This window comes from Mustela erminea, chromosome 6, assembly GCF_009829155.1.
Source record: "Mustela erminea isolate mMusErm1 chromosome 6, mMusErm1.Pri, whole genome shotgun sequence".
Taxonomy (NCBI): domain Eukaryota; kingdom Metazoa; phylum Chordata; class Mammalia; order Carnivora; family Mustelidae; genus Mustela; species Mustela erminea.
Genome location: NC_045619.1, coordinates 8,898,865 through 8,926,406, shown reverse-complemented (window position 1 = coordinate 8,926,406; position 27,542 = coordinate 8,898,865). Strand labels below are relative to the sequence as shown.

The window sequence follows — 27,542 nt, the reverse complement described above, 5'->3', positions numbered from 1 at the left end:
CTGCCTGCCTCTCTGCCTACTTGTGATCTCTGTCTGTCAAATAAACAAACAAACAAAAAAATTTTTTAGTGTTTAAAAAAAAATAAACCGTAATTCCCCATTCTCCGGCGATCGCCACTCTTCCTGTCTCTGTGAACTTGACTCCTCTGGGTACCTTGTGTAAGAGAAGTCACGCAGCATTCGTCCTTTTGTGACTGGCTCCCTGCGCTTTGTATCGTGTCTTCCAAGTTCGCCCGTATGGCCCCACGCGCCAGCATTTCCTCCCTGGTGAAGGCTGAGTAGTATTCCGATGTACACAGACCGTTCATCCGTCACTGGACCCTTGCGCTGCTTCCCCTTTTGGCTATTGTGGATAAAGATGCTATGAACATGTGTGCATCAGTGTTTGTTAATACTGCTTTCAGTTTCGGGGTGTATGTACCCAGGAGTGGAATTGCTGAATCGTATGAGAAGTCTGTGTCTTACTTCTTGAGGAACTGCTGTACTGTTTCCCCCATCGGCTGCACTGTTGTATTTTCCCTCTGGCAAAGCACAAGGGATCCTGATTGCTTCTTGTACCCCAGGAGAACTTCAAGTCCCAGGGAGTGCCAGCAGCCTTGGTGGGTGTCTGGCAGGCCTGGAGGTGGCCCGATAGCTCCTGGGGGCGGGGCATGCAGTTCAGGGCAGGGGTGCTGGGAATCCTGGTGGGCTCCAAGACAGCCTGGCCCCCGGCATTCCCTCCCATGGACACTGAGCCCTGGCCTCGGTCCCTGGACTCTGGCCTTCCCCACCCCCGCTCTGCCAGGACAGGCCACCCTGGGGCAGAAGGGATGAAAGGGGCCAGTGTGGGGCACATGTCTTCACTGGCAGGCTTAAGGCCAAGGGACAGTCAGACCCTTGGTCCCCATCCTGACCTGCTGCATGCCCTCTGCCATCCCCCACCCGACAACTCCCCGCTTCCCTGGCCTGGGTTCACTTCTCCCCTGCCAGGAGTGGCATGCCTTGTGGGGACAAGTTCAGAGAATTGGCTTTGTGACCTGAGAGAGGTGCCCATCTACTTTGAGGAATTCCCAAGGCCAAGCCCCTCATTGTACAAGTGACTCATTGAGCCAAGGGGTGTGGACTGTTCTAGAACCCTGGCCCCTGACTCCCACCCCAGCTGTCTCAACAGCCTGTCCATGTCACCAACAGCCCCCCAGAAGGTATAAAGCCAGCAGGCTCCACAAAGTCTGGATCACTGAAGATCCGGAGCTGAGGCCGGGTGGCTCTGCCCTCCAGAGAAGGTACCAGAAGCAGGGTGTCTCTTCTGCACAGACCCCAGCCCTGGAAGGACGTCTTCACATCATGGAGCCCCCTACCTCTGTGGCCCCAGTCCCGGCTAGAGGCAGGGGTCAAACATCCTGAAGGATGGCCCAGTGCCTCGGGCCACGTGCACTGACACGGTTGAAGGCCATGGTTGTGGGGTGTTGGGCAAAGCAGGTAGCTGCTTATGGCCCCGGGCAGGCCCCAGCCGCGCTCTCATCCATTTTCTCACTGGTGCAATGGACTAGGCTGGAACTCCCTGGCCTTCAAAGACCCCTTCCACCTAGAAGGTTCCTGAAGGAAGTCCGGGAGGGGGGGCTGTGAGCAACTGGTTTCGGAGCACCGACCATTTATGAGGCGCAGCCGCAGTGGTGTGTGGTAACAATGGAGCTCACTATGTCCTAAGCGCTGGACAGTCTGAACAGTCTGAACTTACTCATTCCTGACAAGAATCCCACATGGTAGACACGCTTTGCATTGCCCTGGTACAAAAGGAGAAATGGAGGCGCGGAGAGATGAAAATGACCCAAAGCAGTAACGGTAGTGGAACTCAAGCCCCACCGTCTTCCTCCATGTTCCAAGGCATGGTCTTATGGACCCCAACATGGCTGAGCTTCCTGTAGGCCAGATTTTCTGGAGGACCTGAGTCTCTCCAAGCAGCAAGCAGCAGCGGCCCAAAGTCCAGCCACAAAGCCGCTTGCAGAACCTGGAAGACGGGCCATCAGGGGCCCAGGAGAAGCCGCCTTCTTCTGTGTCTGTGCTAGTCAGGCCGCCGCGAGGGGCAGACGGGGGCAAAATGGAGTGCGGCTGGTGTGGAAAGTTCTGGAACATCTGTCACAGGAGGAGTTGCTAAAGAACCTGGGAGAAGGGGTGGAGTGGCTCACCCTAAACTTCTGCAGGCCCCGGGGGTGCCAATGAAGAGACTGGTTTGCTCTGCCCCGTTCCAGGTGGTGGGAGGCAGATCTCTCGAAGGTGTTACACGACCTGGGGCAGTGGCGGTGGTGGAGGGAGTGCCGCACCGCAGGCGTGAGCACCTCTGGCTGGGCGCAGCAGGAGATGCCCTTGGGGCCCCACCCAGGTCACAGGCGTGAGGCTCAATCAGGACTTTCCGAGCACGTCCAACAGCCCCAGGCCTCGACAGTCCCTGTGTTTGGTGGCTGAACGCTCTCCCCCAGCAGCCCCGCCCAGCAGCCCTGCTCAGCCGCGCAGCCTGGCCCCTGACCGAGGCACCCAGCAGCACCCTGTTATTCCGATTCCAGGGCGAGAGAACCTGCTCACCCCCCAGAACCCCTAGTGTGAGCAAGGACTTGGCTGGGGCTGGAACCTCGCTGAAGGGCCCCCGGAGCCAACGCAGCAGGACGATGGACAGGCCGGGACTCAGCCTCGCTCCGCTCCTGTCCCACCTCCATTGATGGCCTTCCAAGGCCCCTTCGCCAAGGCAGGTGCTGTGGGGTGCTGTGTGAAGTGGGGGTGCTAGCAGGACGGGGGTTCTGGGGGCGCCGTGCTTTGCCCTGCCCTCCCTGCCGTGGCTCTGTGGAATGTCCTGTGAGTCTGGGGGGAGCGCCCAGCGGAGCTCGTGGGTGTAGGGACGTGTTCTGCGTGTGCGCATGGTGTCTGTGGGTCTGTGTACCAGGCTCCACGTGCATGTGTGGGACACAAGGGGAGGGGATCTCCCAGTGGGTGCTCTCGCCGGCAGAAAGGGGCCTGCTCCACGCATGTGTCGGGTGTGTGCGTCTACTTCTCTCCCCTGGTGTGACCACTGGTGCAACCCAGCCCCCCAGCCTCCCTCCAGCGGGCCACCCTTGGGGGCTGGCCGGAGGCGTCAGTGGGTATCACTGCCAATCCCTCCCTTGGCACCTGTGGTGTCCTTGGAGCTTGTGGGGGTCCTGAGGCTGAATTACTCTCTGCACACACACAGCCCCCCATCGGCCTGTCCGTCCTTCCTAGCTAGGACTAGTCCCTCCCCCATCCATCCTTAGTCTGCATGCCCTTTCCCTTCTGCTCTGTTTCCAAATCTGCCCCAAATCTGCCCCAACCTCTGGGGTCCGGCTGAGGCGGCCTCCACCCTCCCAGCCCCGAAGTGGACCGTGGCCGCCTCCTTGCTGTCTCTCTGGCTCCTCCGGTGGTCTGGATTCCCCTGGGGGCCAGGGGGAGAGTCTGGTTCCTCTCCACTCCACCGAAGCCTAGAGCCCAGAGCTTGGCACACAGGAGGCTCCCAGGCAGTGAGTGGCTGTGGCCTGCCCCACCATGATCCTGCCTTCCCTGCTCTCTTTCTCTCTCTTTCTCTCTTGGGTTGGCTGTTGGGAGAGAGAAGACCGGGAGGACATCTGGCACCTGATGCCCCAACGCCAGCTCTGGGGTCCAGGTCCTGGCTCTGCCTCTCAGCCATCAGGCGGGCTCTGTCTGCTTCCTCACTTGGGATTCCAGCGCGTGGGGCTGGTGGGGGCTGCCCGGGGAAGGAGGGGGGTTCGCTGACAGAGCAGGCTTCCGAATTTCTAGGAGTGGTTGTCAAGGCCCAGCTGGGTATGCGGCTCAGGGGACCTAGGCAGCTTGGCGGCCGGGTCACAACCATTTGCAACCACGCAGTGGTCTCCGCCCTACAGGGACTGTTTCAGTCTCAAGGTCCGTCCTGCCTGGAAGGCCGGTGCTGCTCCCTCCGAGTTCCCTCTCACGCCTCCACCTCCCGTAGTAGGCACCGCGCAGGAGGGCCAGGGAAGAAGGCCGTCCGAGGCTTACGCAACAGCATTTACTGGCCGCCTTGTCTGTGCTGGGCTGACCGCAGCGGGGCAGGGCGGACAGGATCCTGTCCTGGTTGGGGTTATGCTGGGGAGTCAAGCAAAAGAGCAAGAAGCAGAGGAAGTTACCTGTAAACTAGATGGTCAAAAGGGCTATGGAGAACGAGCAGACAAAGGGATCAGGGAGCTGCACCCTAAGGGGTGCTGAGGCGGCGGCGGGGGGTGGGGGGGTGGGGGGTTGGGGTGGCGGTGCTGCATTTGCATTGAGACTGGAAAAAGGAGGAGCCGCGTGGATACCTGAGGGGGAAGAGAGGTCGGGATGGAGGAAACAGCCAGCGCATGGCGGTGACGAGCACGGGGACAGTGTGGAAGCACGGGGCGAGGGAGGAACCAACCTAGACCAGGCAGGGACTTGAGACCCCCCGAAGCACTCTGACCTCATTTGGGCTCAGATGGGAGCCACAGCAGGATCTGAGCCAAGGAGGGAGGTGATCGGACTTGGGCCTTCCGGAGTCACACCAGCGGCTCTGTGGGAAGGGTCAGAAACAGGAACAGCGTGGGGAAGCTACTGCAGAGACAGCGGTCAGAGCCGTGGAGGGCTGACCGGAGTCCCCACTGAGGGAGGAACACCAAGGAATTGTGGGGGAGGGCCTGGCAGTCCTTTACCCGGGTCCCGAACCCTTTGAGAATCCAGTAACAAGCACAGACCCTCTCCCAGAGACCCATGCATGGGTGTGTGCATGTGCGCGCGCACACACACGTTCACACAAGCAAGTGCACGGTCACATCCAAGTGTGCCTGGACTAAATCCATGTTTATACGTGTGCATGTGTATGCCCACGTGCTTATGCACGCACATGCCATGCGACAGGGGATGTCAGGAGATTCCTGATTCCCTGTCTAATCCGTCCCTTCTACTTAACACGTGTGGAAACTGAGGCTTGTAGAGAGACTTATCCAAGGTTAGCCAGGCAGCGGGACCCGAATCGGACAAACCTGGAGCCATTGGCGACCCCTGCCTTAGAGTCCTCTGTCTCCCAGCACTGTGCAGGGTGTCAGGGCAAACCCCATCCCATCCTTGAGTCCGAGAGGCTGGGCCGGGAGGCTGGGATCCTGAGCACTTCCTGTCTGGTATCCAGGCCTCCCTGTGGGGCCTTTCTGGAAGCACTTTGGCACAGGATGAGAGGGGGTTTGCCCTGGAGGTTGGGATGGGTGGAATGAGCACTTAGAGATGGGCTGGCAGGCTGGGAAGGGCACTGCGGGTAGAGTCCCGGAGCAGCAAAGGCCTTGACATGGGAACTCTCCCAATGAGGCATGAGTAAGCCCTCTGGGAACCAGAAGTCACAGTGGTCTCTGGGGGAAGGGCACACCTGGGTTGGGTCTTGAAGAGTGAATAGAAGATTTGCCAGAAAGACTAAGATGTGCCGGGGTGCGGGGCTGAGAAAGGTGGTTGAAGCAGCGTTTCGGAGGGCTGCCTCTGCTGTGCTTCTGGGAAAGGCTCATTCCTGAATGAATGGAGGGAGGGCAGGTGGGGGAGGGCAGGACGAGGCTGCCTGGTCTGGAGACTTCATCTGGCAGGGGAGAGAGAAGGAAGGGAACCCGGTTTATTGACTAGCCCTGCTGGGGCCCATCTGCGCTCAGGCCATCCTCGAGCCCATTCTGCAGATGAAGACGCCAAAGGCTTGGAGCCAGTTCACAACGCCTGTGGCACTGCCGTGCTCCGCGCCTGCCAGGAGGAGCCTTGGCAGGGCTGGAGCTTGGCCCTGGGCAGGGGTCAGGGACTCCTCACCTCGGGGACCCAGGTCCAGGAGGGAGGTGACCCAGGGAGGGAGGAATGTGGCTCCCAAGAGCCAGGCAGCTGCTGCGGGAAGGCATAACAGACCTAGCAATTGTTCACAGAGCCAGATCGGCTCCAGGTGAACGAGGGCTGCCCCAGCTGTAAGGTGACACCGCCTTGGGCTGGCTAATCTTGTATCTAGGCTGGGCTGCTTTCAGCTCCCCAGTTTGCATAGCTTCCTGGTCAGGCCCAAGAGGAGGGGGTGGGGAAGGAAGGCCACCTACCAAGCCCCCTCACTCCCGCCCTCCCCAACATCCTCTCTGATGGCTTAGAGATAGGACAAGAAGTGCATCAGGAGGGAGAGATTGGAAAGGTCCAGATTTCAGTAGTACCCGTGTGATTATTCCCATTTTACAGAGGAGGAAACCGAGGCCTAGGGCCTTGAAATGACCGGGACACCCAGAGGAGCTGGGGTAGTAAGTCACACCAGTGTTCAGCTTCTCCACCAGCCGAGCACCACTGTGTCCCAGACCTTTAAATGCGGGAGAAAAAATCGAGGCTTGTCTCCCCTCCTGGCCAGCTCTCTCAGACGTGGGCTCCCCGGGTTGGGAGGGTGGAGAGGTGGGGCCTGGTACACCGGCTCTGCCTGCAGCCGCTGTGTCTGATTGCACAAGTCGCTAGTTATCACTGTGGAGCTGGGAGGGCAGGCTGGCCACACACAGCCCCCACCACTCTCGGAGACTGCCAGAGTGCGTCGGGCAGGCCAGGCGGAGACTTTGGTATGGCCCCACCAAGGCTGACTCCCTTGTGACCTCACCAGAAGCCTGGAATCTAGAAAGGTCAGGAGAACAAAGGCAGAGCGGTGTGGGGAGGATGGAGCACAGTGGGTCAGAAGGAACAATCATTACCTTTTTTTTTTTTAAAGATTTTATTTATTTATTTGACAGAGATGACAAGTAGGCAGAGAGAGAGGAGGAAGCAGGCTCCCTGCTGAGCAGAGAGCCCAATGTGGGGCTGGATCCCAGGACCCTGGGATCATGACCTGAGCCGAAGGTAGAGTCTTGAACCCACTGAGCCACCCAGGAGCCCCAGTCATTACCTTTTTTAATGGCAGGTAATATGCACACTGATGGCATAAATCATTTTTTTTCCCAGCAAATATTTATTGGGTGTCTCCCCTAGACGCAGTTAAGGGTGCTCAGGCGACCGTGGCTGGGCAGTGACTGTGCCAGCTAAGACAGTGGCAGGCCCCGAGGCAGGACTCCTACGTACAAAGACCCATTTCAGGCGCTTGAGGAGGGAGGCTTCCTTATCCCCACTTCATAGATGTCTAAACTGAGAGGCGAGCCACTTGCATGAAGACCCAGACCCAAGCCAGATCTCTCCAGTTCCTGAACCCTGTCCCCCAGCCCCACCTCCCGAACAGTGGGACCCTCCCCATGGATCCTTACCTTGCAGGGCCTGGAGGGTCAAGGACAGAAGAAAACATTGTTTCATACCTTATTTTAAAAAAATTAAAAGGGGGGGGACAAGCTATAAATGTAATGGATTGGTTTTTAGGTCACAACAAAATGGCTTCACATCAGATGAACTGCTTCCCCCTCCTCCCCACACACAAAAAAATATCATGAAGGAAAGTGGGTGGCTAGGGCCGGGGCTGGGAGCGAGCTTCCCACTGGACGTCTTTCAATAATTTTCAAATTTGTGCTGTGTGCAGCTATTATCTGTCCACCTAAATCAATTAAAAAATTTCAAGGGATGAAAAGGCATATTTGTGGCTCAGGTCTTGGTCTGGACCTTCCTGGCTCCTAGCTTTGGGAGCCAGAGCTTGTCACGGGAAGAAAGAGTATACACTTGGTGAGAGACGAATGCTATTGGCTGCTCCCTGTGAGCACCCCAGCGTGGAGAGTGAATGAGAGAGTCCCGCAAACCCGGGTTGGAGTCCAGGCTCTGGAGCCTCCCAGTCTTGTTACCTGGGGCAGTCTTGGATGGGAGCTGTGCATGTGGAAGAATATGATACTTCATTCCCAGTGTGGCGCTAATGGGCCAGCTTGGAGGTTTCCAAGATGCCCAGAGCAAGCCAGACCTGAAATAGTACCCCTCTTATGGGCCAAATGATGCCCAGGTATCCTGCAGGAGAGGCCAGGGGAGGAAGAGCTGATTCTCCCGGGGAAGTCAGGGGTAAGGAAGATGTCTCTTGTCTCTGAGATGGCCCTTTCCAGAGGACAGGAGTCCCCAGGCAGAGGCCCAGGGAGAGGCAGGAGAGACGGAGGTAAGCCTGTGTGAGCTGTAGTGAGGGTTCCCCTGGGAACCTTTTCTACAGTGGTTAGAGAAGGGCAGAGAGTCAGCTGGAGGAGCAGGTAAGGAAGAGCATGCTGACATTTCGGGGTAGAATAGGTGGGATTTGCAGGGAATGACAGGATACCTGAAGCAAGTGAGTCATAAGGATGTTACAGAGGGTTCAGGGATGTGCTTAGAGTGATGCCAGCTGGGAATGATTTTTACATTTTCAGATGATTAGGTAAAAAAACAAAACGAAAGAAGAATAAGGTTCCACACACAGGAAAATTACATAAAATTCACACTTTAGTGTCCATAAATAAAGTTTTATCGGAACACAGCCATGCTCATTCCTTCGCATATTGTCTGTGGCTGATTTTATACTATAGTGGCAGAACTGAGTAGTTTGAGACGTAAACCCTACAGGCAGCAAAGCCTAAAATACTGACTAGCTGGCCTTACGCAAAATAATTTGCCTACTCTTGGCTTAGAGGGAGTCTCCATGGATAGGAGGGTTGCGGGTGAGGCTGGAGAAGAGACAGAGCCAAGCCATCAGGGCCTCCTGCTCTGCGTAGTCACTGAGCTTAAGCTGAGGGCAAGTGGGAGCTACTGAGGAGGAGTCAGGGGGGAGAGTGACCAGCGCAGATCAGCGTTGGAGAAGGGTCACTAACTGCTTTTCAAAGATAGATGAAGGTGGGCAGGGGCCATCTGGAGCCAGAAGCCCAGCCAGAGGCAGCTCCACAAAGGCCTAGCAAAGGCCAGTGGGATACCTCCCCCTCCCCCGTTGAGGGCATTTGCGGGGACCTAGCCTTGAGGGGTCTTCTGCCCTTCCCATGCACCTTCGTCTATAGTTTAGAGCCGTGCTCCCTGTATACCCAGAGTCCCCCGCGCACGGGGCGGAAGCGACTGCCTCACCCAGGAGTCCCGGAGCGGAAGGAACTGCCAGAAGGGCGGGAAGCACGTGAAGGCCACCTCGGAGCCTGAAGCAGGACCATGAGGAGCCAGGGTATAAAGTGGTGGGCACTCGGAGAGCCGCTGGTGGCCCGATGGCAGGAGAGGAGGCTCAAGAGGTAGGCAGGGCATGGACCTTGCGGCCTTGAGTACCTGCTTAATTGTGTGGGGGAGGGGAGGCCTACACCCAGGAGCCCCAGGAGTGGACTTACGGAGCTGGGCCTGGGAGAGGGCTCCGTGGTCTGGCATACACGTACAGGGACCAGTCCAGGAGGGGGTCGGAAGGATACAGGCAGACAAAGGCCCGTGGACCCCTGGTCGGTATACACTGGCCACCCAGGCAGACACACAGACCTGTGTAGACTCAGTCTAAGGCCTAACACTGTGCATGCACCACAACGGAAGACCAGGCCTCTGCACCCCATCCGAGATGGGTATACACATAAGCAGAGCTCCCTGGAGTCACGCCCGCACACGGGCTCTAGAGGCCCCTCCGCACGGTCACAGATCTGTGCACACAATCACGGCCCAGGTCCACGCAGGCACGGCCACCGATCCACGCGCACACCGTAACGCAGATGTGCACACAGGCACTCCCGGGAACTGTAGGTCACCCAGTCCCATATGCACACTGCAAAACACAGACGCACACATCCGCGCACGCACAGAACCGGGCACGCAGACCGGTGCGCACACGAGACAGACACGCTCTCTGACCCGCCCCGCCTCCCATCGCGCACACAACCGCCCAGGACGCACCGGGCCGTGGGCCGGCGCACGCACGGTCACAGGCAGGGGCGCGCGCACACACACACACACGCGCACACACACACACACACACACACACACACAGAGACACACACACTTGATCGCACGCGCGGGAGGCGCGGAGCGGCGGCGGCGGGAGACTGCGGCCCGAGGCGCCCCGGCCCAGCGCGGCGCGGCGAGCGGAGCGCGGCCGGCGGCGGAGGGGAGGGGGCTCCGGTGGGGGCGGGGCGGGGGCCGGAGCCGCCGAGTCGGGCGGGAGCGGGCACCTCTGCGCGACGCGCTCGGGCCTCGCCTCCGCACCCCCTACCCGCTCGCCTCCCGGGGGGCCCTCCCCCGCGCCCGTCCGCTCGCCGGCCCCCAGCGGCGGCCCCGGGGTGCAGCCAGGCGGCCGCGCCGGGCCCGCGGGACGGGGTGGAGGTGGGGGCGGGGGGCGGGGATCGGGGCCGGGCCGGGGCCGCGCCGCCCGCGATGCCGGGCGCCCGCCGCAGCCGCCGCCGGAACCCGGGATGGGGCGAGAGGCTGCGGCGGACGCCAGCATCTCCCCGCCGGGGGCCCCGGGGGCCGCGGAGCCGCCGCCGCCGCTGCTGCCGCCGCTGCTGAGACCCAGCGGGCGATGGGTGAGTTGACCCTGGCGTCCCGGGGACCCGCGCCGCAGCCCCGCCATCCCCGCACTCCCGGCCCCCAGCCTCCATCTCCGCGCCGCCGCCTCCGCGCTCGCGGCGCCCCCCCGTCACGGCTCCCACGGCCCCCTCCCTGAGTGTGACCCGGGGGCGGGAACAACGGGCCGGGGGGTTGGGGGGGCCCCCGAGATAGGGGGCGGGATGCCCGGCAGGCTACTCGGCTCCAGCTCCGGCGCCCCCTCCCCCAACCCGGCTGCTCCGCGGAGCTTTCCCCGGCCCCGGAGGGCAAAGCCTCCTCTCTCTGATCCCCTCCCCCGGCCTGGGCGGGGGGCGTCCTCGAGGCGCGGGACTCTAGCAGCGCTTTGTGCGCGGTGCCCCCACCCCCCAACCTCCGGCGCCGCACAGGGCTGGGGGCGGGAGGCCTCAGCGCCCGCCTCCCCCACCCCCCGACCCCGGGCTGCTGCGGCGGAGGCCCAGGCGCGGTCCCGGAGCGGGGCGGGTGCGGGGGCTGGGACTGGGGCTGCTCGTGGCGACCAGGCGGAGTGGGGAGAGCACCCCCGGTTCTTTTGTCGTGGGGGGGGGCTCCCGCTCTTTGCACGGCACTGCCTAGGGCGGGGGAGGGAACCTGGCTGGGGGAGGGCGCTATAAATATCTGCAAATAGTGAGTTCTGGAACCGGGGGTGGGGAGGGGAGCGCGCTTGGGTGTAAGTGGGAATGGCGGTGCCTGAGCCAGGGTGCCATGAGAAGCAGAGAAGCAGAGATGGGTCTCGGCCAGCCCTGGTGGCCTGAGGTCAGGTGACTCTCCCAGCTCTGGAAGACTCCCTAGAAGGGATGTGGGCAGGAATACTACTCTAGAGAGACCCCTCCATGGCCCCCCAGCACTGGCACTGCCCCCATCCCGATGGTACTCCTCCTCGCTCCTGGGACCCCCATCCAGAGCTGCGGATGGGAAGTTGTGGGATCCCGGTGCCCCATCTCCCAGAGCAGTTACTAAATACCCAGGCGGGGGGGGGGGTGAGTCTCTGAGGGCTAAGGAGAGAGGCACAGGGTCCTCTGAAAGTTTGAAAGAGGTGCTGCGAGCCCAAGGAGGAGAGAGAACTTGCTGGAAGAGTTGGCTTGCTCAGGAGAGGAGGGAAGGGCACTTGAGGTAGAGGGAATGGCAGAAGGAGGCTCTGAGCTGTGAGTGCCTGGTATATGTGGAGAGTTGGAAGGGGCTGGAGGGGGCTTCGGGTCAAGCAGGGCCAGGAAGGAGACCCAGGTGCGGGGTGAGACTTCGGGCCCTCCCAGGGAGCTGGCGCTAGCTCCTGAGGACGGTGGGGACCGGCTAGGGCTGGGAGTGCTGCCATCTGTCTGGCTGGGCACCCCCTCCGGAGTCTGCCCAATGCCCTTGTTGTGGTCAGGGCTGCCTGACCCACATCTGGGATCCCTCTTAATGTGGTGGCACAGCCACCACGAGCAAGTCTGCTTTCTGAGGCCCAGTTTCCATATCTGTCAAAGGGGGAGAGTCTACCACAGGGTCGCGGAGAGGTCTGGATGAGATGATGGGTTTAGGGTGCCTGGCACCTGAGAAATAGTCGGGAAATTTCTGTCTGCTGTGTCAGGATGATTACCTGGGACACTGATGTGGTGGCCCACTGGTGGGCCAGGCTCACCTCGTCCCACGTGGTCTGAAGCTCATGTGGGGCTGGGGGGAAAGCCAAGGGCTGGGGGAGTTACATGTCCAGGTCCTCACGTTATTCTGGGAGAAGAGAGGAGCAGTGGGCAGTGGTTGGAGCCGGGTGGTCTGCATTGACAGCCTGTTTATCCCCACAGGCACCTTAGCCAAGGCATCCAGCAGACCCTGCCGTGTTCCCCAAGGCCAAAGCCTCTTTGTTCTGTGTGCTGCAGTCCTTCTGCTAGCCGGCTCTAGCCCTGCATGGGGGACCAGGGCTCCTTTCTAGAAGGTTCTCCAGACATTGAGACCAGCAAACACAGTGATCTCCTGTGAGGGGCACTGTCGTGGTCAGCCAGGTGGAGACCTTAGCCCCAGGAGAATGGACTCTAGTTGAGCAGCAAATATTCTTGGGCGTCCATGATCTTGCCTAGCCCCGTGCTGGCTGCTTAGGGACAGAGGGAGGGTGACAGTGGGACGGTCAGGTGCAGCATTTAAAAGCATGGATTTCAGATCCAGTGGTCCAGGTTCAGATCTCAACTCTGTCGCTTCTTACTGGGCAGCTGGGGACTAGTGAACTTGGCCTCTCTGGGCCTCAGTTTCCTTGCCTCTAAAATGGGAATGATGCGTAGTATTACTATTTGAACTGCTTGGTTCTGTTTCTAGTGAGCATTCACGCCCCCTCTTTCAGAATAAGTCTCCTGGTTCACCCCTGTCTCCTTGGAGACGACGCAGCCTGCCTCATTAGATCAGGGGTCAGACGACGCAGCCTGCCTCACTAGATCAGGGGTCTACATCACTGTTGTCTTCCTTTGCTGTCTGTGAGTCCGTGTAGGCAGAGGCCTGCCTTTCCATGTCCATTGCTGGGGCCAAGGACAGTGGTGTGCTGGCAGCGAGTCTCTGGGAGAAGAAGGTCCTTGATGAACACCGATGGCAGGTTTCTGTGGTGTCAGTCTTCCAGCAAGGCCACTTTGAAGCTGTACCAACAGCTTACTCATGTCACAGTGGGCCCTGGTACATGTCAGCTTCAGCACCCAGGCATTCAGTGGGCGCTTAATAAATGGCAGTTGAGTGAGGAGACTATTGGTCAGGTAGACTTGGGGAGCTGCTGGGCCATAATTTAGCTGGGAGGAAGGGAGGGAGGACCTTGGATAGGATGAGGGCATATCAGAGGGCAGGAGCAGAGATCCCTCTGAGCCAAATAAGTTCAAATAAGTGAGATGCTGGGCAGGGGGAAGGAGGGCTGGTGCCCTTCCTGGGAGCCTCCACTCCTCTGACCCTGTCTCACTCCTTCTCTAGCCTTCCCTTGATCTTGGCCTGGTTTGGGCTGTCTGCACAGAATGACCCAGCTAGATCCCAAGTTTCAGCCTGGCCGAGCTCTGAGATGTGGTCCAGAGCTCTGAGATGTGGTCCATTTGTGGCCACAAATGTCCAGTTCTGTTCCCTTGCTTATGCTGTTTCCTCTGCCTGAATGTCTGTTCCCCCCACCTCTGCCAGTGTCCCCTGAAACACTGTCACCCTTCAAAAGCCGCCTCCGTGGTGTCCAGCCCTCCCCAGATCAGTCCCTTCTCCTTCTGCCGTCACACCCAGCCTTACAGCCCCTCTCAGGCACGCTGCCTGCCCATCAGAATACCGACACCTCTCATTTATTGCATCTTTACTACAGCCCATGACGGAGGTACCGTGATCATCCCCTTGGCTGATGGGGAAACTGAGGCACAGGGTCTTGTTAGGGATGATCCATCCTCTCCGTCCGAGCTGAGCGTCTGTTGTGCAGGGAAACTCCTTGCTGCGGGCTGGCGGAGAACCACATCTGTCTTGTTCATGTGTGTGCTATTTCGTGTCGGGCTAGGCTGTGAATTCCGTGTCGTATAGGAACTGGAATGAATGAATGATTAAGTGAATTAGTGATTGTCAGCTCCAGGGAGTGCCTCTGTTCTTCTCCCCATCCTTCCCCCTTTTCGTTCCCATTAGGGGAGACTAGCCCTCAGGAGGGTGGCCTCAGACCACAGAGGGATGGTCCCGGGACCTCCTTATCCACTCCGCGTGGAAGGGGAAGTGAGGCCCCGGGTGGGGCCGGAAGTAGGTGCGGTGGAAGGCTCGCGGACCATCCTGCTGTGGTCTAGAACAGGGGCACATGGGGGCCCCATGGCCCTGCCAGGAATCCAGGAAGTGAACAGGGTCCCAAAATACTTTTAACTACACCGCCTCAAGTGGAAAGTACCCTGTGGGCTCACTTTATTTTCATCTTTTCTGTACAAATAAAATGGGAACAATGGGAATCATTCACGGACCTCATCACTCCGTTGTTTTACGAATTTAGAACTTACTTGGCTCAAGACTGTGGTTCCCACTGAAGTAGGAATCCCCAGGGAGGGTCAGCGTGAGGGCCAGGACAGGAGGCCAGAGCCCTGCTGCCACCGGGGCCGCCTCCGGGTGTGCCTTCCATCTGCCCTCTCTGGGCAGGCTGGGAACTTCCCAGAAGGAGCAGCACAGATGGGGGTCTGAGCAAGGGAGGGCCGCCAGAGACAGGCTCCAGGATTCTGGTTGACAGAGACCTGTGATGGATGACTTCCCAGGCTGTTCCCACCCCACCTTGACCTCTGAGTCATGATCATTTGCTGCTATTTCTCGAGCACTTACTATGTGCTGGGCATGGGGCCAAGCCCTTTGCATTATCCCAGCGACGCCTCCTAACTTCCCTCGAAGTAGGTACTATTATTATCCCCATTTGGCAGTTTGAGGGTGCCTGGGGCCCGGGGCTCAGGGCCAGGCCAGGGCAGGGCTGGGATCGTATCCAGCCTGTAGGACCCCAGCCCCTGATGGGGCTCTGAGTCTAGGCCCCTAAGTCACTTCTCTGAGAATGGCTTCTGCAGTGACTTCTAGCCTAGACCCCCTTGCCCTCAACCTGGATCCTGGGACCCTGCCCCTGCCCCCCCGACCTGTGTTCTCTACCTCTGCTCCCTTCCACCCTGACCCAACTCTGCACCCACCACACTGACCCCCCCCCCACACCCTTTTTTCCAGACACCTACTGCTGCTGTTTCCTTCTGGAAACGGGTCCCAGCTGGCGGTGGACCCCACGTAGCTTGCTTAACACCCTCGACAAATCACTCATGGCCCCACTCTGGCTACACCAGGCCTGGCACACAGCCTGGGTGGAATCATGGTGGGTGAGTGATGGTGGCCAGGGGAGGGGGAACAGGGAGGGCTGCCGATGGCTGGGCAGAGCTGGGCTTCCAGGCTGGGCTACACAGGCAGCTGTGTAGCTGTGGGCTGGCCCCTTGCCTGACATGGAAAAGGCATTTGATACATATTTCTTAAGTATTTGTTGAATGGTGATAGTGAGAGAGGCGGGTGCAGGCCCCTTCCGGAAGCTGCACAGATTGGTGGGTTTGGGAGAAAGACTGAGGGCGGGGGCGCCTTCCCAGCCATCTCCTTGGGCTGTGATCGTGAGTGGTTGGGGTTTGGGGCTCATTGACGGCTCGAACGGGAGCGAGATGCTGGTGCTTTCTTGCGTGATTTCATTGCTGTTATCACAGGAGCCGTGGGCTGTGGGGCTCAAGTAATCCTCATTGCATTCTAGGGAAACTGAGGCCTAGACAGGGCGGGCAGCTTGCTGGGCTCACGGCCAGGAGGTGGTTCTGCCGTCCGGAGCCTTGCCCCTTGGCTGGAAGAAGCAGCAACTGTGCCGCTCTCTGTAGTGTCCAAAGCACCCTGCATGTCACCCCAGTCGGTTCCAGCAGGGTCGGATGGAGGCTTAGCGCTGGGTTTTCAACTGTGCCCATATCCCGGAGTCAGAAGACCTGCCCCCGAGGGGCCTTCTGCATCTCTAAGGGGTAGTGGTGGGAAGAGAGCCCTCCTCTGGGCCAGCAGCAGAGAGAAACAAAGAGGCGAGCTGGGGGCTCTGGCACAGAGTAGGTGCTCAGGAGCCCTTTTGGTCAGAGGAGGCGGAGCCAAGCCTTTGGTCCCATCTGGTCCTTGGAACAGCCCCCAACGGGCTTCATTCTTTGAACCGAGACCCACAGAGCGTGGTTGACTGGCTCAAGGTCACACCTGCCATACCCAAGGTGAAGAGCAGAATGTTGAGGCTCCACCAGGGGTGGGAGGTCTGGGAGCTGGGCAGGCGGAGTCTGGCTGTGCAGGAGGAACTGGCCCCAAAGGGCCCGCGGGCAAACCCCTCACAGGGGTGTCGAGGGCAGCCACTGGGGCTCTGGGATGTCATCAGAAATGTTTGGAGCCACACCTGGGTATGGGCAGTGGCCCTGTACCTGTCGCTGGGGGGCAGGTAATGGAATCTGTAGTGCCTCCGCCTCCAGGCACTGGCCCACGCACAGAGACTGGAAGTCCAGGTGCTGGCTTTCATGGCCTTTGCAGACTCTTTCCCTCCGGAAGGGCCCTACCCCCCTCTCCTGGCAGGTGCTGGCTCATCCTTGAGACTAACCCCCTGCCACACCAGGAAGCCCTGCTTGACCCCCAACCTCAAGGCGGAGGCTGATCCTCCCTGCCAGGATTTCTCTCTGTCTGCTCCAGCGGATGCCGAGAACCCTGAGGGCTGGGCAGGTCTGCCAAGGGCCTGGTTCCAGTGTAGGGCCTTGTCGGAGACGCCCGTGGAGTAGACAGAGAAAGAAGGTGCAGCCCAGCTCAGGGGACTGTCAGTTCAGTCCAGAGAGGGGACCAGCCTGGGGAAACTTGAGGCCCTGTAGCCAGCCAAACACGCCCATTTCACAAAGGGAACATTGGAGGCCCTGAGGTGCTTGGAATGACCTGAGTACCACGGAGAGCGGCTGAGAGTCGTTTTGTGGCTTGGAGGAGAGCCCGCAGCTGTATGGCCGCACCCCTCCCCTTCTCCTTTCCCAACTGGAGCGCCTCTCTACAGGGTCCAGGTCAGGTCTTGCAGGGGGACTGCTGGGAAGAAGCCCAGGAGAGCACAGTCCCCAGGGCTCAGGTCTGCACTTGGCCCTCCCATGTGGAGGGCAAAGCTCCTTAGAGGAAATGCTTGGTGTCTAAAAGCTGGCAGGAAATCCACATGGATGGTTCATTCCAGCAAAAAGATGTGCAGGAAAAAAAAGTCTGGGAGAACTTAGGCCAAGGGGCTAGCGCAGGGGATGGTGGGACAGTGGCTGATAGGGTTCTGTTGCTTTCGCTGTGATTTTTCAATTCTCTAGGACATGTGCGACAGCTTTATCAGAAAGAAACGCAGCTATAATCTAAAGAAGAGCGGTCTAAGAAAAGGTGCCCTGAGAACAGCCCAGTTCCCCATTTGTTTGACGGTGGGGTCACTACCCGTGGGTGGCTTCCAGGGGGACCAGTGGGAGCTGCCTGGCCCCAGGCCCATCCCCGGAACAGGTGCATCTGTGACTGACAGCTTGTGTTTCTCTCATCCTTGCAAATGGGGTCAGTGAGAGTCCTGGCGTGGGGCTGCTGGCATGTGGCACCCCAAAAATCCCGTTCAGACCTCTGACCTTCCTGCGTTGCCTCAGGGCCCTGGCCTTCCCACCTCCATCGGGAGAGCCTGCCCACCGCACCCCCCCAGGTGCTGCCATCCACCTCTCCCAGCCAGAGATGGCCCCGGGGCTGTTTGTGTCACCACAGTCCCAGGTGCCCAGTGGGGGTGTTGATAACCGTTGACCCGCGTCCTTACTGTCTCCTGCCCCGAAGCGCCTTTCCAGGGGTCCTCCTGCAACACGGTCAAGTTCTGCCTGGTGGAAATGGTATTTGTCCTCACAGCCAAGCCCTGATCCTGGGTGAGGATACAGTCTTGGTCTCCCCCAGGCCCCCCTGCCCCTGTGCTCGGTAAAGAGCTCTCATTCATTCGTTCGGCCGCTGTCCAGCAAGTGCCCGGGCCCAGGCTAGGTGCCGGGGGCACGGATCAGCAGACTTCGGGGTGTGACCGTGTGTGTGTGTCTTTGTGCGTGGGTTTTGTGCACGTCCCTTGCCCCTCCCCACAGTAAGAGCAGCTCCGTCGTTTATGACCTCTGTTCCGGGCCACCCTGCTAATTCATTCAGCAATAAATTAGACCCGCTAAAAAGAGGTTCCAGGCCCTGACCCCAAAGAAACGTGACCCAAGGTCTCTGTCCTTGGGAAGTGCCGTCTTGGGGGCCGTTGCAGTGCAGACTGGTGAGGGCCCAGGCCAGCACTAGGGGTGGTCAGAAGCATCATCCTGGAGAGACGGGAAGGCACAGTGAGGAAGGGCATCCCGCCCGGCTGCGGGTGTGCACTCCGATCCCCCGCAGCCCTGGGGTCCTGGGCCTGGGAACACCGTGCTGGCCCTCCTTGGTGCTCTCATGGCTCTAAAGCAGGCCTAAGGGGCAACAGAGCTGGAGCACGTGCTCCGGGGCTGAGTCCTCCTGCAGGGCGGCTGGGAGGGAATACAGGGCCCTGGAAAGGAAGCACGTTGACTAGAAGATACAAGACAGAGCCCGCTGGCAGGCAGGAGGACCTGGGCTGCAGAACTTTCTGAAGGAGAACCTGGGGACCAGACCCTAGAACATAGCACCCCTCGATTCAGCCCAGAGAAGCCGGCTCACGGAACTCAGACCGAGCAGCAGACCTAGAATGCGGCCCTACCCACTGATGGCAGCTGGCAGCTGGAGGATCCACTCCCGCAGTGGTCAGTGGGGAAACTGAGGTGGTCCAGGGATCAGGAGGTTCTGGAGCCTGGGGGAGCGTCGGTGCACATGCTCACGGTCTCTGCTGAGCTGGGTCCTCCCCAGAGCTTGCTGCTGCCTGACCTCGGGCAAGTCCTGTCTCTTCTCCAAGCCTCAGTTTCCCCATCTGTGAGATGGCTGTGTGACAGTGAGATGAGATGGGACAGGTCACTTGGGAAGGGGATGCTGCTCTTGGTGCACAGGCTCCCCTGCGCGGTTTGTGGCATGGTGTGTCTGAGGCCAGGACCCTGGCCACCCACCTCCTGGAGTCACCTGTCCCTTATGGCGATGGTCTGCTCACGGCCATTGCTCCTCCTCCTTCCCCACACTCAGTGGGACCTTTGGGAACTTGCTGCCTTTCTTGGGATGGTCTCTGGATCTAGCAGATGGGAAGGACCGAGTGATTAAAGGAGCAAGAACAGATTGGTGGCTCCGTATTAAGGAGCAGACGCCTGGTGCCTGCAGCCCTGCATGGTGTCCCCTACCATTTGGTGGGGGCCTCCTGAGTGTCCCCGGTGGAGACGGTCAGGCCCTGACCCGAGGCAGCTATGGCCCCTCCTAGGCAGGGATGGGCTAAGATTAATTGGGGAGGAAAAAGAAAAAGAAAAGGCTTATTGTTCCAGTTTCACGGGGGCTCCCCAGGTGTCCAGTGTGGCAGAGTGAACCAGCTGTGCACCTGCTCCTAGCCTGCCACTAACACAGGAGGGGGCTTGGGCTGCTTGGGTTCCTGAGCGCTGGAGCTGTGGGCCCTGGGCCAGGAGCAGCTGCATCACCTCCCCTGATCCCTGCAAGGACCCTGCAGGCGGGTGTGACCAGCCTCCCCTTTCATGCCTCTGCGCCAGTAGGGTCCCAGAGCTGTTGGGGGCAGAGCTGGGGTTTCAACCCGTTCTTCCACTCCGCAGCAGCTCTTCGAGCCCCTGCTGCATGCGAGGCAGGGTGCTAGGCACTAAGCACCGAGGGTGAACTGCAGTCACTTCGTTTTTCACCACCTTCTTCCTGTGTCTCCTCTGGCCTGTCAGCCATGGTGTTGCTTTGGGGTCCTTGCCCGTGTCCCCCTTTCCCTCCACCGCCCTCCTGTGGCGGGGGACCCTGTCCCATTCATGTAGATGAGCCACATCCGGGTATGCCGTGCCCAGGCTGATGTGGACTTTTCCGCGCAGAGCCCAGTAGCACCGACTGCAGGTGCGGTGTGTGGGTTTGGGGGGAGGGTCATGTATTCATCTAGCAAGCCAAGGTCAGCACCTCCTTTGCATCAGGCGGGGAGCTGGGGCCCCAGGGGAGCCGGGCTGCCTCGCTCAGTGTGGGGTGAGGAGCCCTCAGGGGCAGGCCAGGGGCCTTTGAGGGAAGTGCGGCTCCATAGAGCCCACCTGGAGACAGAAAGTGAAAGATTACCCAGGAACTTGGAGCCTCCTACAGGACCTGGACTTTATCCCGAGGGCAGGAGTTCCCAGATAGGAGGGGGAGCAGCATTGGATGTGGCTTTTGCTTGCTTCATGGGGACCAGGCGGGGGGCCCCCCCGGGAAGGCCGCTGCTCTCGTGCAGGTGAGTGCTGGCTACGGTGCAGCCAGCGTGGGACAGTGGCACCAGGGGACAGGTGGGATGGAGAATGTTGGGGCATAGACGTGCCTGGTGATGGACTTGTGGAGTCCGCAAGGGGGAAGATGGCTCCTGGGCTCCCGGGCTGGGCAGCTGGGTGGACCGTCCATCGTGTCGAGGCCCAGGAGGAGGAATGTCGGGAATGCCGTACGTCGTCCCGGTGTCCCTGCGTGCCATGCTCAGGTCACAGGGGATCAGCTCCAGTTGTTGGGACAACTGTTTGAGTGAGTTCTTGGTGCCTGGTTTTGCAGCCAGGGGTCCCAGGCAGGATGGGAGCCAGCTCTAAGCCCAGGCTGCTGTCCCCTGCCCTTGGCCGGGCCCTGATTCCACGGGGTCTCCTTCTCTGTGTCCTTTAACCCCACGGCACCGTAGCTTTGCATCCCTCACCTGTGCCCTGTACCCAGGGGGAGGCCCCCCTGGGAGCACCTCCACTCCTGCCTGGGTACACGGACTGACCTCCACGTGGGCACCCCTCCCCCGCTGTGCAGGAGCATCCTCCCGCCACCCCCACGGTGCAGCTCATGGAACAGAGCCTGTCCACACTGTGGCTTGAATCTGTGGCCCTCCCGGCCCGTGCAGAGACGGCCCGATGAAGACAGGCAGGGCATCGGGCTCCCCTCCCTTCCCCCACCCGCAGGCCTTGGGGCTGGAGAGGGAGCTGAAGCTGGGCACTGAAGTGGCCCTTTGTACATTGTCCCCCTGGAGGCTGGGGGAGCCTGGTGGGCGGGGCTGGCACTGCCCGCGCTGATCTCAGCAGGGCTGAGGAGCGAGGTGGGGCGTGAAGAGGGGGGTGCTTTCTCGGCCTGGGAGCAGGCCGGAGCACCCCGCTAGGTCTGGGTACCCGCTGGCCGGGCCTGCTGCCCCAGGCCTCCCAAACTAGCTCAGTGTCTGTCATCACTTGCCTTGAGAGTTCGGTCGTCACGCACAGTGGTTTCTGGAGCGCCTGCTCTGGGCCAGGCTTTGTCCTGGCGGGTGGGGAGCCGCGGAGACGGGTGACCTGTGACTGAGGCTCAGCGTGACCCTGCTGTCCTGTGCTGACGTTCTGAGTGCTGCGGTGTGGGCGGGGGAGACAGACCACTAACGTGTAAACAAGGAGACAGCTAGCTTCCGCAGTGGTTGTGGGGGAGCAGATGACCCGGGGAGGGGACAGCTGCTCTATCCTGGCGGGGCAGGAAGGCCCCTCTGAGCAGGCAGCCGCATTCCAGACAGACAGGCAGGGGGAGGACCCTGAGGATGAAAGGTGGGGACTGTGGCCAGAGCCCAGTGGATGAGGGAGGTGAGGGCAGCAGAGATCCAGGGAGCAGAGTGGCAGGGCCTTTGGGCCCAGAGATGATTTGGGTTTCATTCTGAGCCAGACTTGGGAGGTGGATTGGGTGCGTGTAGGGTCTTGAGGGAGGCTGTTGAGCTGGGGGTGGGGGGTCGGGGGTCATGTGGCCTGATGGGGACTTTGTAGTGACAGAATTTGTGGGGCCTAATGCCAAAGGAAAGGGTAGCACCCCTAGTTCAAAAAGGAAGAATGTCAAGACAGAAAGAGACAAAAAAAAGCAGGAAGGAGGCCAGCGAGGAGGAGGAAGAGGCTTGCGGTTGGGTCCTGGGAGCGATTTGGAAGGAGGCACCGACAGGCCCTGCGCGGCCCCCGCCAGGCACACGGCGAGGCCTTCTGGAGCAGCAGGGGGACTGGTCTGTGTCGAGGCTTCTTGGATGCGACCCTGTTTAGTCCTCATGGGGTGAGGGGCTGGGATGGTCCTGCAGTGCAGATGGCCACTCTGAAGCCCAGGGATAGGAAGTGACCCACAAAGCACTCAGCCCAGCCTCTCGGGCCTTGCTTTCCTCAAGGTGCTCCCTTCCACAGCTGTGCCCTGCCGCTGGGCGGGGCTACTCTGTGCCCCGCCCCCTGGGCTTGTCTCCTCTCACTTCCTGCTCTGCCCCGACTGATGGTTTATTTGGGTTTGGACTTACAGGAATCTCTGGGGAGCCGCACAGGGCTCCAGAGGGGGTGGTGTGTGAGCGATAAGCCTGCATGGGGTCTGGGTCAGTTAACTTTGTGGAAGGACTGGTGGCATATTTTATGAGTTAGAAGAAGCTAGGTTTTTCTCTTTCCTCTCCATTGGCTGCACTGTTAAGATTAATAATCTGCCCGATTGATGGTCACGGGCTCCTGCTGCCCCTCCTGCTTCCTCGGCCACACCCTGGCTGGACCCTGCCCTCCTCTTTCTCCTTCCTTCCCCCTCCTGGCACCCCAGACCCAGCCCTGTCCCCCTCTCTGTCATAGACCCCAGCGTGCACCCCCTCAGAGATGATGGGGGGGATCCCCCCATGGGCTTAGGAAGTCCTCTGATCCCTGCTCCCTTGGGCCTTCCGCAGCCCTACTGGCTGGGGCCCATCCCACCTGACTGATGCAGACACTCAGGCATTCGCGCCGTCACTGCACTGACGTTCGCTGTCCTGTACCAAGAACAGGGCTCAGCGGCTCACAGTCTGTAAGGCAGGCTGACTGGCCACTGGGACGTTTCTGTCCAGGCTGGGGTGGAAGGCAGCTCCCCAGGGGAGGCAAGGGCTAAGCTGAGTGTGAGAGAGGAGTCCCCCAGAGACCCCACATGCATCCCTCAACCCAGCAGTACGGATGCTGGAAGCTCTGCCCCCCATCCCCCTTCTCTGCCAGGGTCTGATTTACGTCTCCACCCTCTAAAGAAGATGCTCGGAGAGGGTAATCCCCACCACAAGGAATGAATGTGTTCATTGCTTGTGGTGAACTGGGGCATGGAGCCAGGCAGTGCAGTGGCTGCTTGGTGGGGTGGTCTCTTCTGGGCCCCCAATTTCTCATCTGTGGCCAGCCACCCAGACTGCAGCCTCTGCTCCCACCACTGCAGAAAACCCTTCCTCCCCAACTTCCCCCGCTTCCGGGGCTGTTGCGTATGGAGCCCACTTGCAGTGAACAGCGCAGGGTCTCTGAGGGGCAGTCAGGATTCAGGCTCCTCTCGCGGCCCGCCAAGCCCCCAGTGTGTGTGAGGCACCGGGTCCGGTTCCGACCCACCTTTTTCCGCCGGTACCGTGCTCCGTTTCCCATCCGCAACCCACCAAAATGCCCCACGGCCCCTTTGGGAGTCCAGGAACAGTTCAGGGTGACCTCCCACCCAGTGAGGGAAGAGGTGAGGCTCCAAGAGGAGAAGGGCACATGGTTTACCGAGCACCAGGCACAGACAGGCCCCTGAGGCAGAAACTGTGCGGACACACACACCCACATCCCCAGCACCTGCCACTGGGTCCCTCACCTGGAGACTGCAGGTGTGCACACCCACATCACCAGCACCTGCCACTTGGCCCCTCACCTGGAGACTGCAGGTGTGCACACCCACATCACCAGCACCTGCCACCGGGACCCTCACCTGGAAACTGCACATGCGCGCACACCCACATTCCCAGCACCAGGCCTCGGGGAGCAGCTTCTGCAGGATGGGGCTGCCCTCGCCGTGTTCCCTGTTTCTACCTGGGACAGATGAGGAGACCAAGGAGACCGCAGCCCCCCGGGAGGTGAGGTGACTCTGCCAGGTAGAGGTGGGGCCCAGGAATCCAGCAGGGGAAAGGCCAGAGCTGGTGCCAGGCCAGGCCGCCTGTGTAGCCACGTGACTGCCACCGGTTTTCGGCCTGGGGGCGCATGATGAGACAGTCATCAAGTCCTGAAGGCCAGACACAGGGCTGCTGCAGCTGGGAGGGACGCTGTGGGGTGCCACTGCAGGGACCCAGGGCAGGAACTAGGTCAGGTGAAGGGAAGGGGGAGCCTGCGGAGGTCCAGGCAGGGAAGAGGCAGGGTGGAGGGGGAGGGAGCAGGAGGCGCTAGGATTGGGTCAGGCCCCACTTACAAGATGATCCAGGCGGGCTGCTCAGATCCCCTGAACTGTTTCCTTATCTGTAACAACGAAGAGGGCCAGCGTGGGGCTGGAATTAGAGAAGGGGGCTGAGGCAGTTAGCGCCCTGCCAGAGGGCTGCCGTGGGTCCGGCCTCTGGCACGCCCTCCTCGTTCACCCATGTGGACAGGCTGACCAGGTCAGCTGTGGGTGGGGGCGTTTGGCATCTCCAGGCCATGCAGCTGCGCCCACCGGGCTGGAGGCCAGGGCCAGGCTGACAGCAAGTACACAGAACCCCCTGGGCGGTGGGTGCAGTTGGCGTGGGACCCTGCCTTGCTCGGCTCGGAGCTCGGGGGCAGCGGGGCCGGGGAAGAGAGAATGCGCCCTCGTAGGGCAACGCAGGCACTAGCCAGGTTCCCCGGTGGACTGCCCACCCCCTGGAGCCTCCTGAAGTCCAGGCCTCGCCAGAGAGGGTTCCTGACTTCTTAGGGCACCAGACCCTGAACCTTCGGGGTTCTGAGATTCCACCACTGGCCTCCATCCAGAGTGATCTGTGCCCACTGGCGTTGTGGGGGGGAAGGGGCTCTGGGGTTCCTGCGGCCTTTCAGGAACCCGGGGCTTTGTGAAACGTGGTTTCGCCTCACCTCCCTGTTGTCTGGCCTCAGAGAGCTGCCCTGGTGGTGGTGGTGGTGGGGTGGCTTACACTATTACAGGTGGAGGGGAGCCTCAGGTAGGGGGTCTGGGCCATGCAGCCCTCCTGGGCACAGGGCTCTGGTGACTGGTCACTTGCTGGAACCAGGGAGGTGGTGACCCACAAATGGCAAGGCGGCGGGCTCCTGCTGGGGGCCAGGGTGACGGTGGGCCGGGCCCTTGCCCTGGGCAAGGCTGAAGGCAGCACCCCAGAGCTTGACCCCCAAAGGAGGACCCCTAGGAGCAGTGAGTGCGTGTCAGTGCCAGGCAGACCCTTCAGCTCCCTCAGGCCATCTCCACCACCCGAGTGGAGTTAGGCACACAGACCGCCTCTGGCAGCTGGGCCATTCAGTAAGTACCTGGTGCCGGGGAGAAGATGATGATGGAGGAACCGCTTTCTGGGAGGAATGTTCCAGACCCACGGCTCCCCAGACTGGTCCAGCCCTGCCTGTCCAGTTAGAGTGTTTAGCTGCGTCCAGATTACTGCCTGGGGAGGGCAGCCACTGAGGTGGGGGCCCAGGCTTCTGCCCAAGCAGCCCCTGAGGTGTGGGGTGTCCTCGCCAGCCCCGCTAGGCTGCGCAGGCCCTTCACAGACCCAGTCGCTCTCCCCCTCCTGCCCCCCTCCCACTTGGCTGTCCCTGCCCTGGGGGCTTCCTCCTCTGGGAAGTGGTTCCTTCTCCGGTCTCAGCAGAAATGTCCTCTCTTCGGAAGACCCTGACACGTGGTGTCCTCTGTTGGCCCATTTTCTTGTTTGCCTCTGTCCCTCCCCTGGACTGAGCTCTCGGGGGGGACCCATCTACGCCTCTTGTTCCCTGCTGCACCCCCAGCTCCAAACCAGGACTGATCTGCTCTCTCCACCCCAGGCAGAGCTGAAGCACCGCCGCCTGTGAGCCTCACATCCTTCTCCCCTCGAACCCAGGCCCATCCCCCAGCAGGGCAGCTCTGCCTCTTTATTCTTCCTTCGGCAAATCCGGGGCCCTGCTGATGGGGACACAGCCAGATCTTGGGTCTGAAATTCCACCTTAGTGCTCATCCCTTTGGCTTGTCGCAGATATTCACAGAATGTCTGAGCCCAGCCTCATGCTGGGTGCCGGGAACACAGGGTCAGCCTGACTCGGAGAATCACAGTGTGGGAATGGAATGATGGGGCCGGGGACAAGGCCAGTCGCTGCCGAGGTTTACTGTGACAGGGCAGAAGCAGGGGCTGGAGGAGATGCGATCTCTGGCTCAGTGGCTGCTGTCACGCTTGGGTGGTCGCCACCCACTCCTCCCACCTGTGCCCCGGTGGCCCGGCACCCCTGCTGGAATGCGACCACATTCCCTCTCTGGACCGCTGCAGAGAGGTCAGAGCCGTGGCCCGCTCCTGGCATGGCCGTCCCCCCAAGCCCCGCTGTGTGTGTGAGGCCATCAGAGCCTTGGCGGCCCTTCTGAAATGCACGTCCACCTCTGCCCCGCTGGGTTTTTAGATCTTTTTTCAGTATAGAAATTTTTCCACAAACAAAATCTTAGGAGAAACTCTACTGTATGAAATCGAAAAGCTGAGAGCGCCTCTTTTTGATTGTCTGTGGGGGGCTGACCCAGGCTTCACGACCTCTCCCCATCGTCTTTTGGTCCCAGGAGCACCCTGGGGATTCCCCAGAACTTGGTTTGGGGACACCTGTTCTCAGTGCCCACAGTGCCCCTTCCGTGGTGCGTTGGTCTGTCTGCATCTTCCTCTCTTCCCCTCCCCAGAGCCGCCCACCAGAGCCCCCGCTTCCTCCGCAGATGCCTCAGTGTCTCTCCTGTGGCCGACATTCGTCCTGCCCTTCAGCAGACCCTGTTCGATTTCTGCCGGGTGGTCGGGTCCTTGCTCTCCCCGGCAGCGTGCCAAACCCTTTAAACACACGAGATCCTCGCTGCAGCTCTGGGATCTGAACACCTTCCTCCACCTTGCTTCCTCCCGCTGCCTCTGCACAGGGAGGCCCAGGCGCCTGCCTGCTCAGGTCGTGTCCAGCACCCCCAGCAGCGCCAGCACCGCCAGCCCCACCTCCCATCCCCGGCTTGGGCTCAGCTCCTCTGTGGCTCTGCTCCTCCCCTTCCTCCTTCCCAGACTCACCCCACGTCCCACCTCCAGCCCACCTCTAGCCCCTGAGGCTGGGTCCCTCCAGCCACTCCCTCCCTCTATCACCCGTTGTTTAAGGAGCCTCTGTACCACAGCTCAACTGGCGCTCCCCACCCGGGCCGTAGGTCCCAGGCTGGATGCCCCAGGCCGCAGCCTCGCCTCCCCCAGCACTGCTGTCCAGATCCCCCAGCACTGCTGTCCGGATGAGCACTGATGCTCCCCGCTGTCTCCTCCTGAGCCCAGCCCCACCTTTCCTGCAGCTCCCTGCCCCCTCCTCCCCAGTCTTGTCTAAACCCGCGTGTTCCAGTTCAGTAGCAGCTAGTACATGTGCCTATTAAACTAAAATTCAAATCAAGTTAAATTATAAATTAGTTCCTTCGTCTCCTAGTCAATTTTAACGGCTCAGTAACCGCATGGGGCTAGAGGCTGGTGTGCTGGACAGCACGGCCTGGCTCTTCCGCCGTCAGGCTGCTCCTGGCCACCCTCAGTCACGGGCTGATGGTGTTGTTGCACTCAGAGCCTGGAGGGGTCTGGGGCTCAAGCCAGTGGCACCTCCTCCCCCACCCCCCGAAGTGGAGTCTGCATGGGTGTACAC

The 27,542-nt window shown here is 60.5% G+C and overlaps 1 protein-coding gene across 4 annotated transcripts in view; it reads left to right on the top strand.

The window, feature by feature from the left end:
- The first annotated feature begins 1,686 nt into the window (after nt 1-1,686).
- The window catches only part of MGAT3 (beta-1,4-mannosyl-glycoprotein 4-beta-N-acetylglucosaminyltransferase), a 37,629-nt gene continuing 11,773 nt past the window's right edge, over nt 1,687-27,542 (top strand). The window contains exons 1-2 of one of the 4 annotated variants that reach the window (XM_032346224.1): nt 1,687-2,228; nt 2,541-2,723. Coding sequence is in view for 2 of the 4 variants with exons in the window: in XM_032346221.1 (XP_032202112.1) it covers nt 19,821-20,257 (437 nt within the window). In the remaining 2 variants the exon portion in view is untranslated. Of the gene's footprint in view, nt 2,229-2,540; nt 2,724-10,240; nt 10,410-15,090; nt 15,237-17,130; nt 20,258-27,542 lie in introns of those variants that run through there. The other 3 variants (XM_032346222.1, XM_032346223.1, XM_032346221.1) reach the window with 3 other exon arrangements.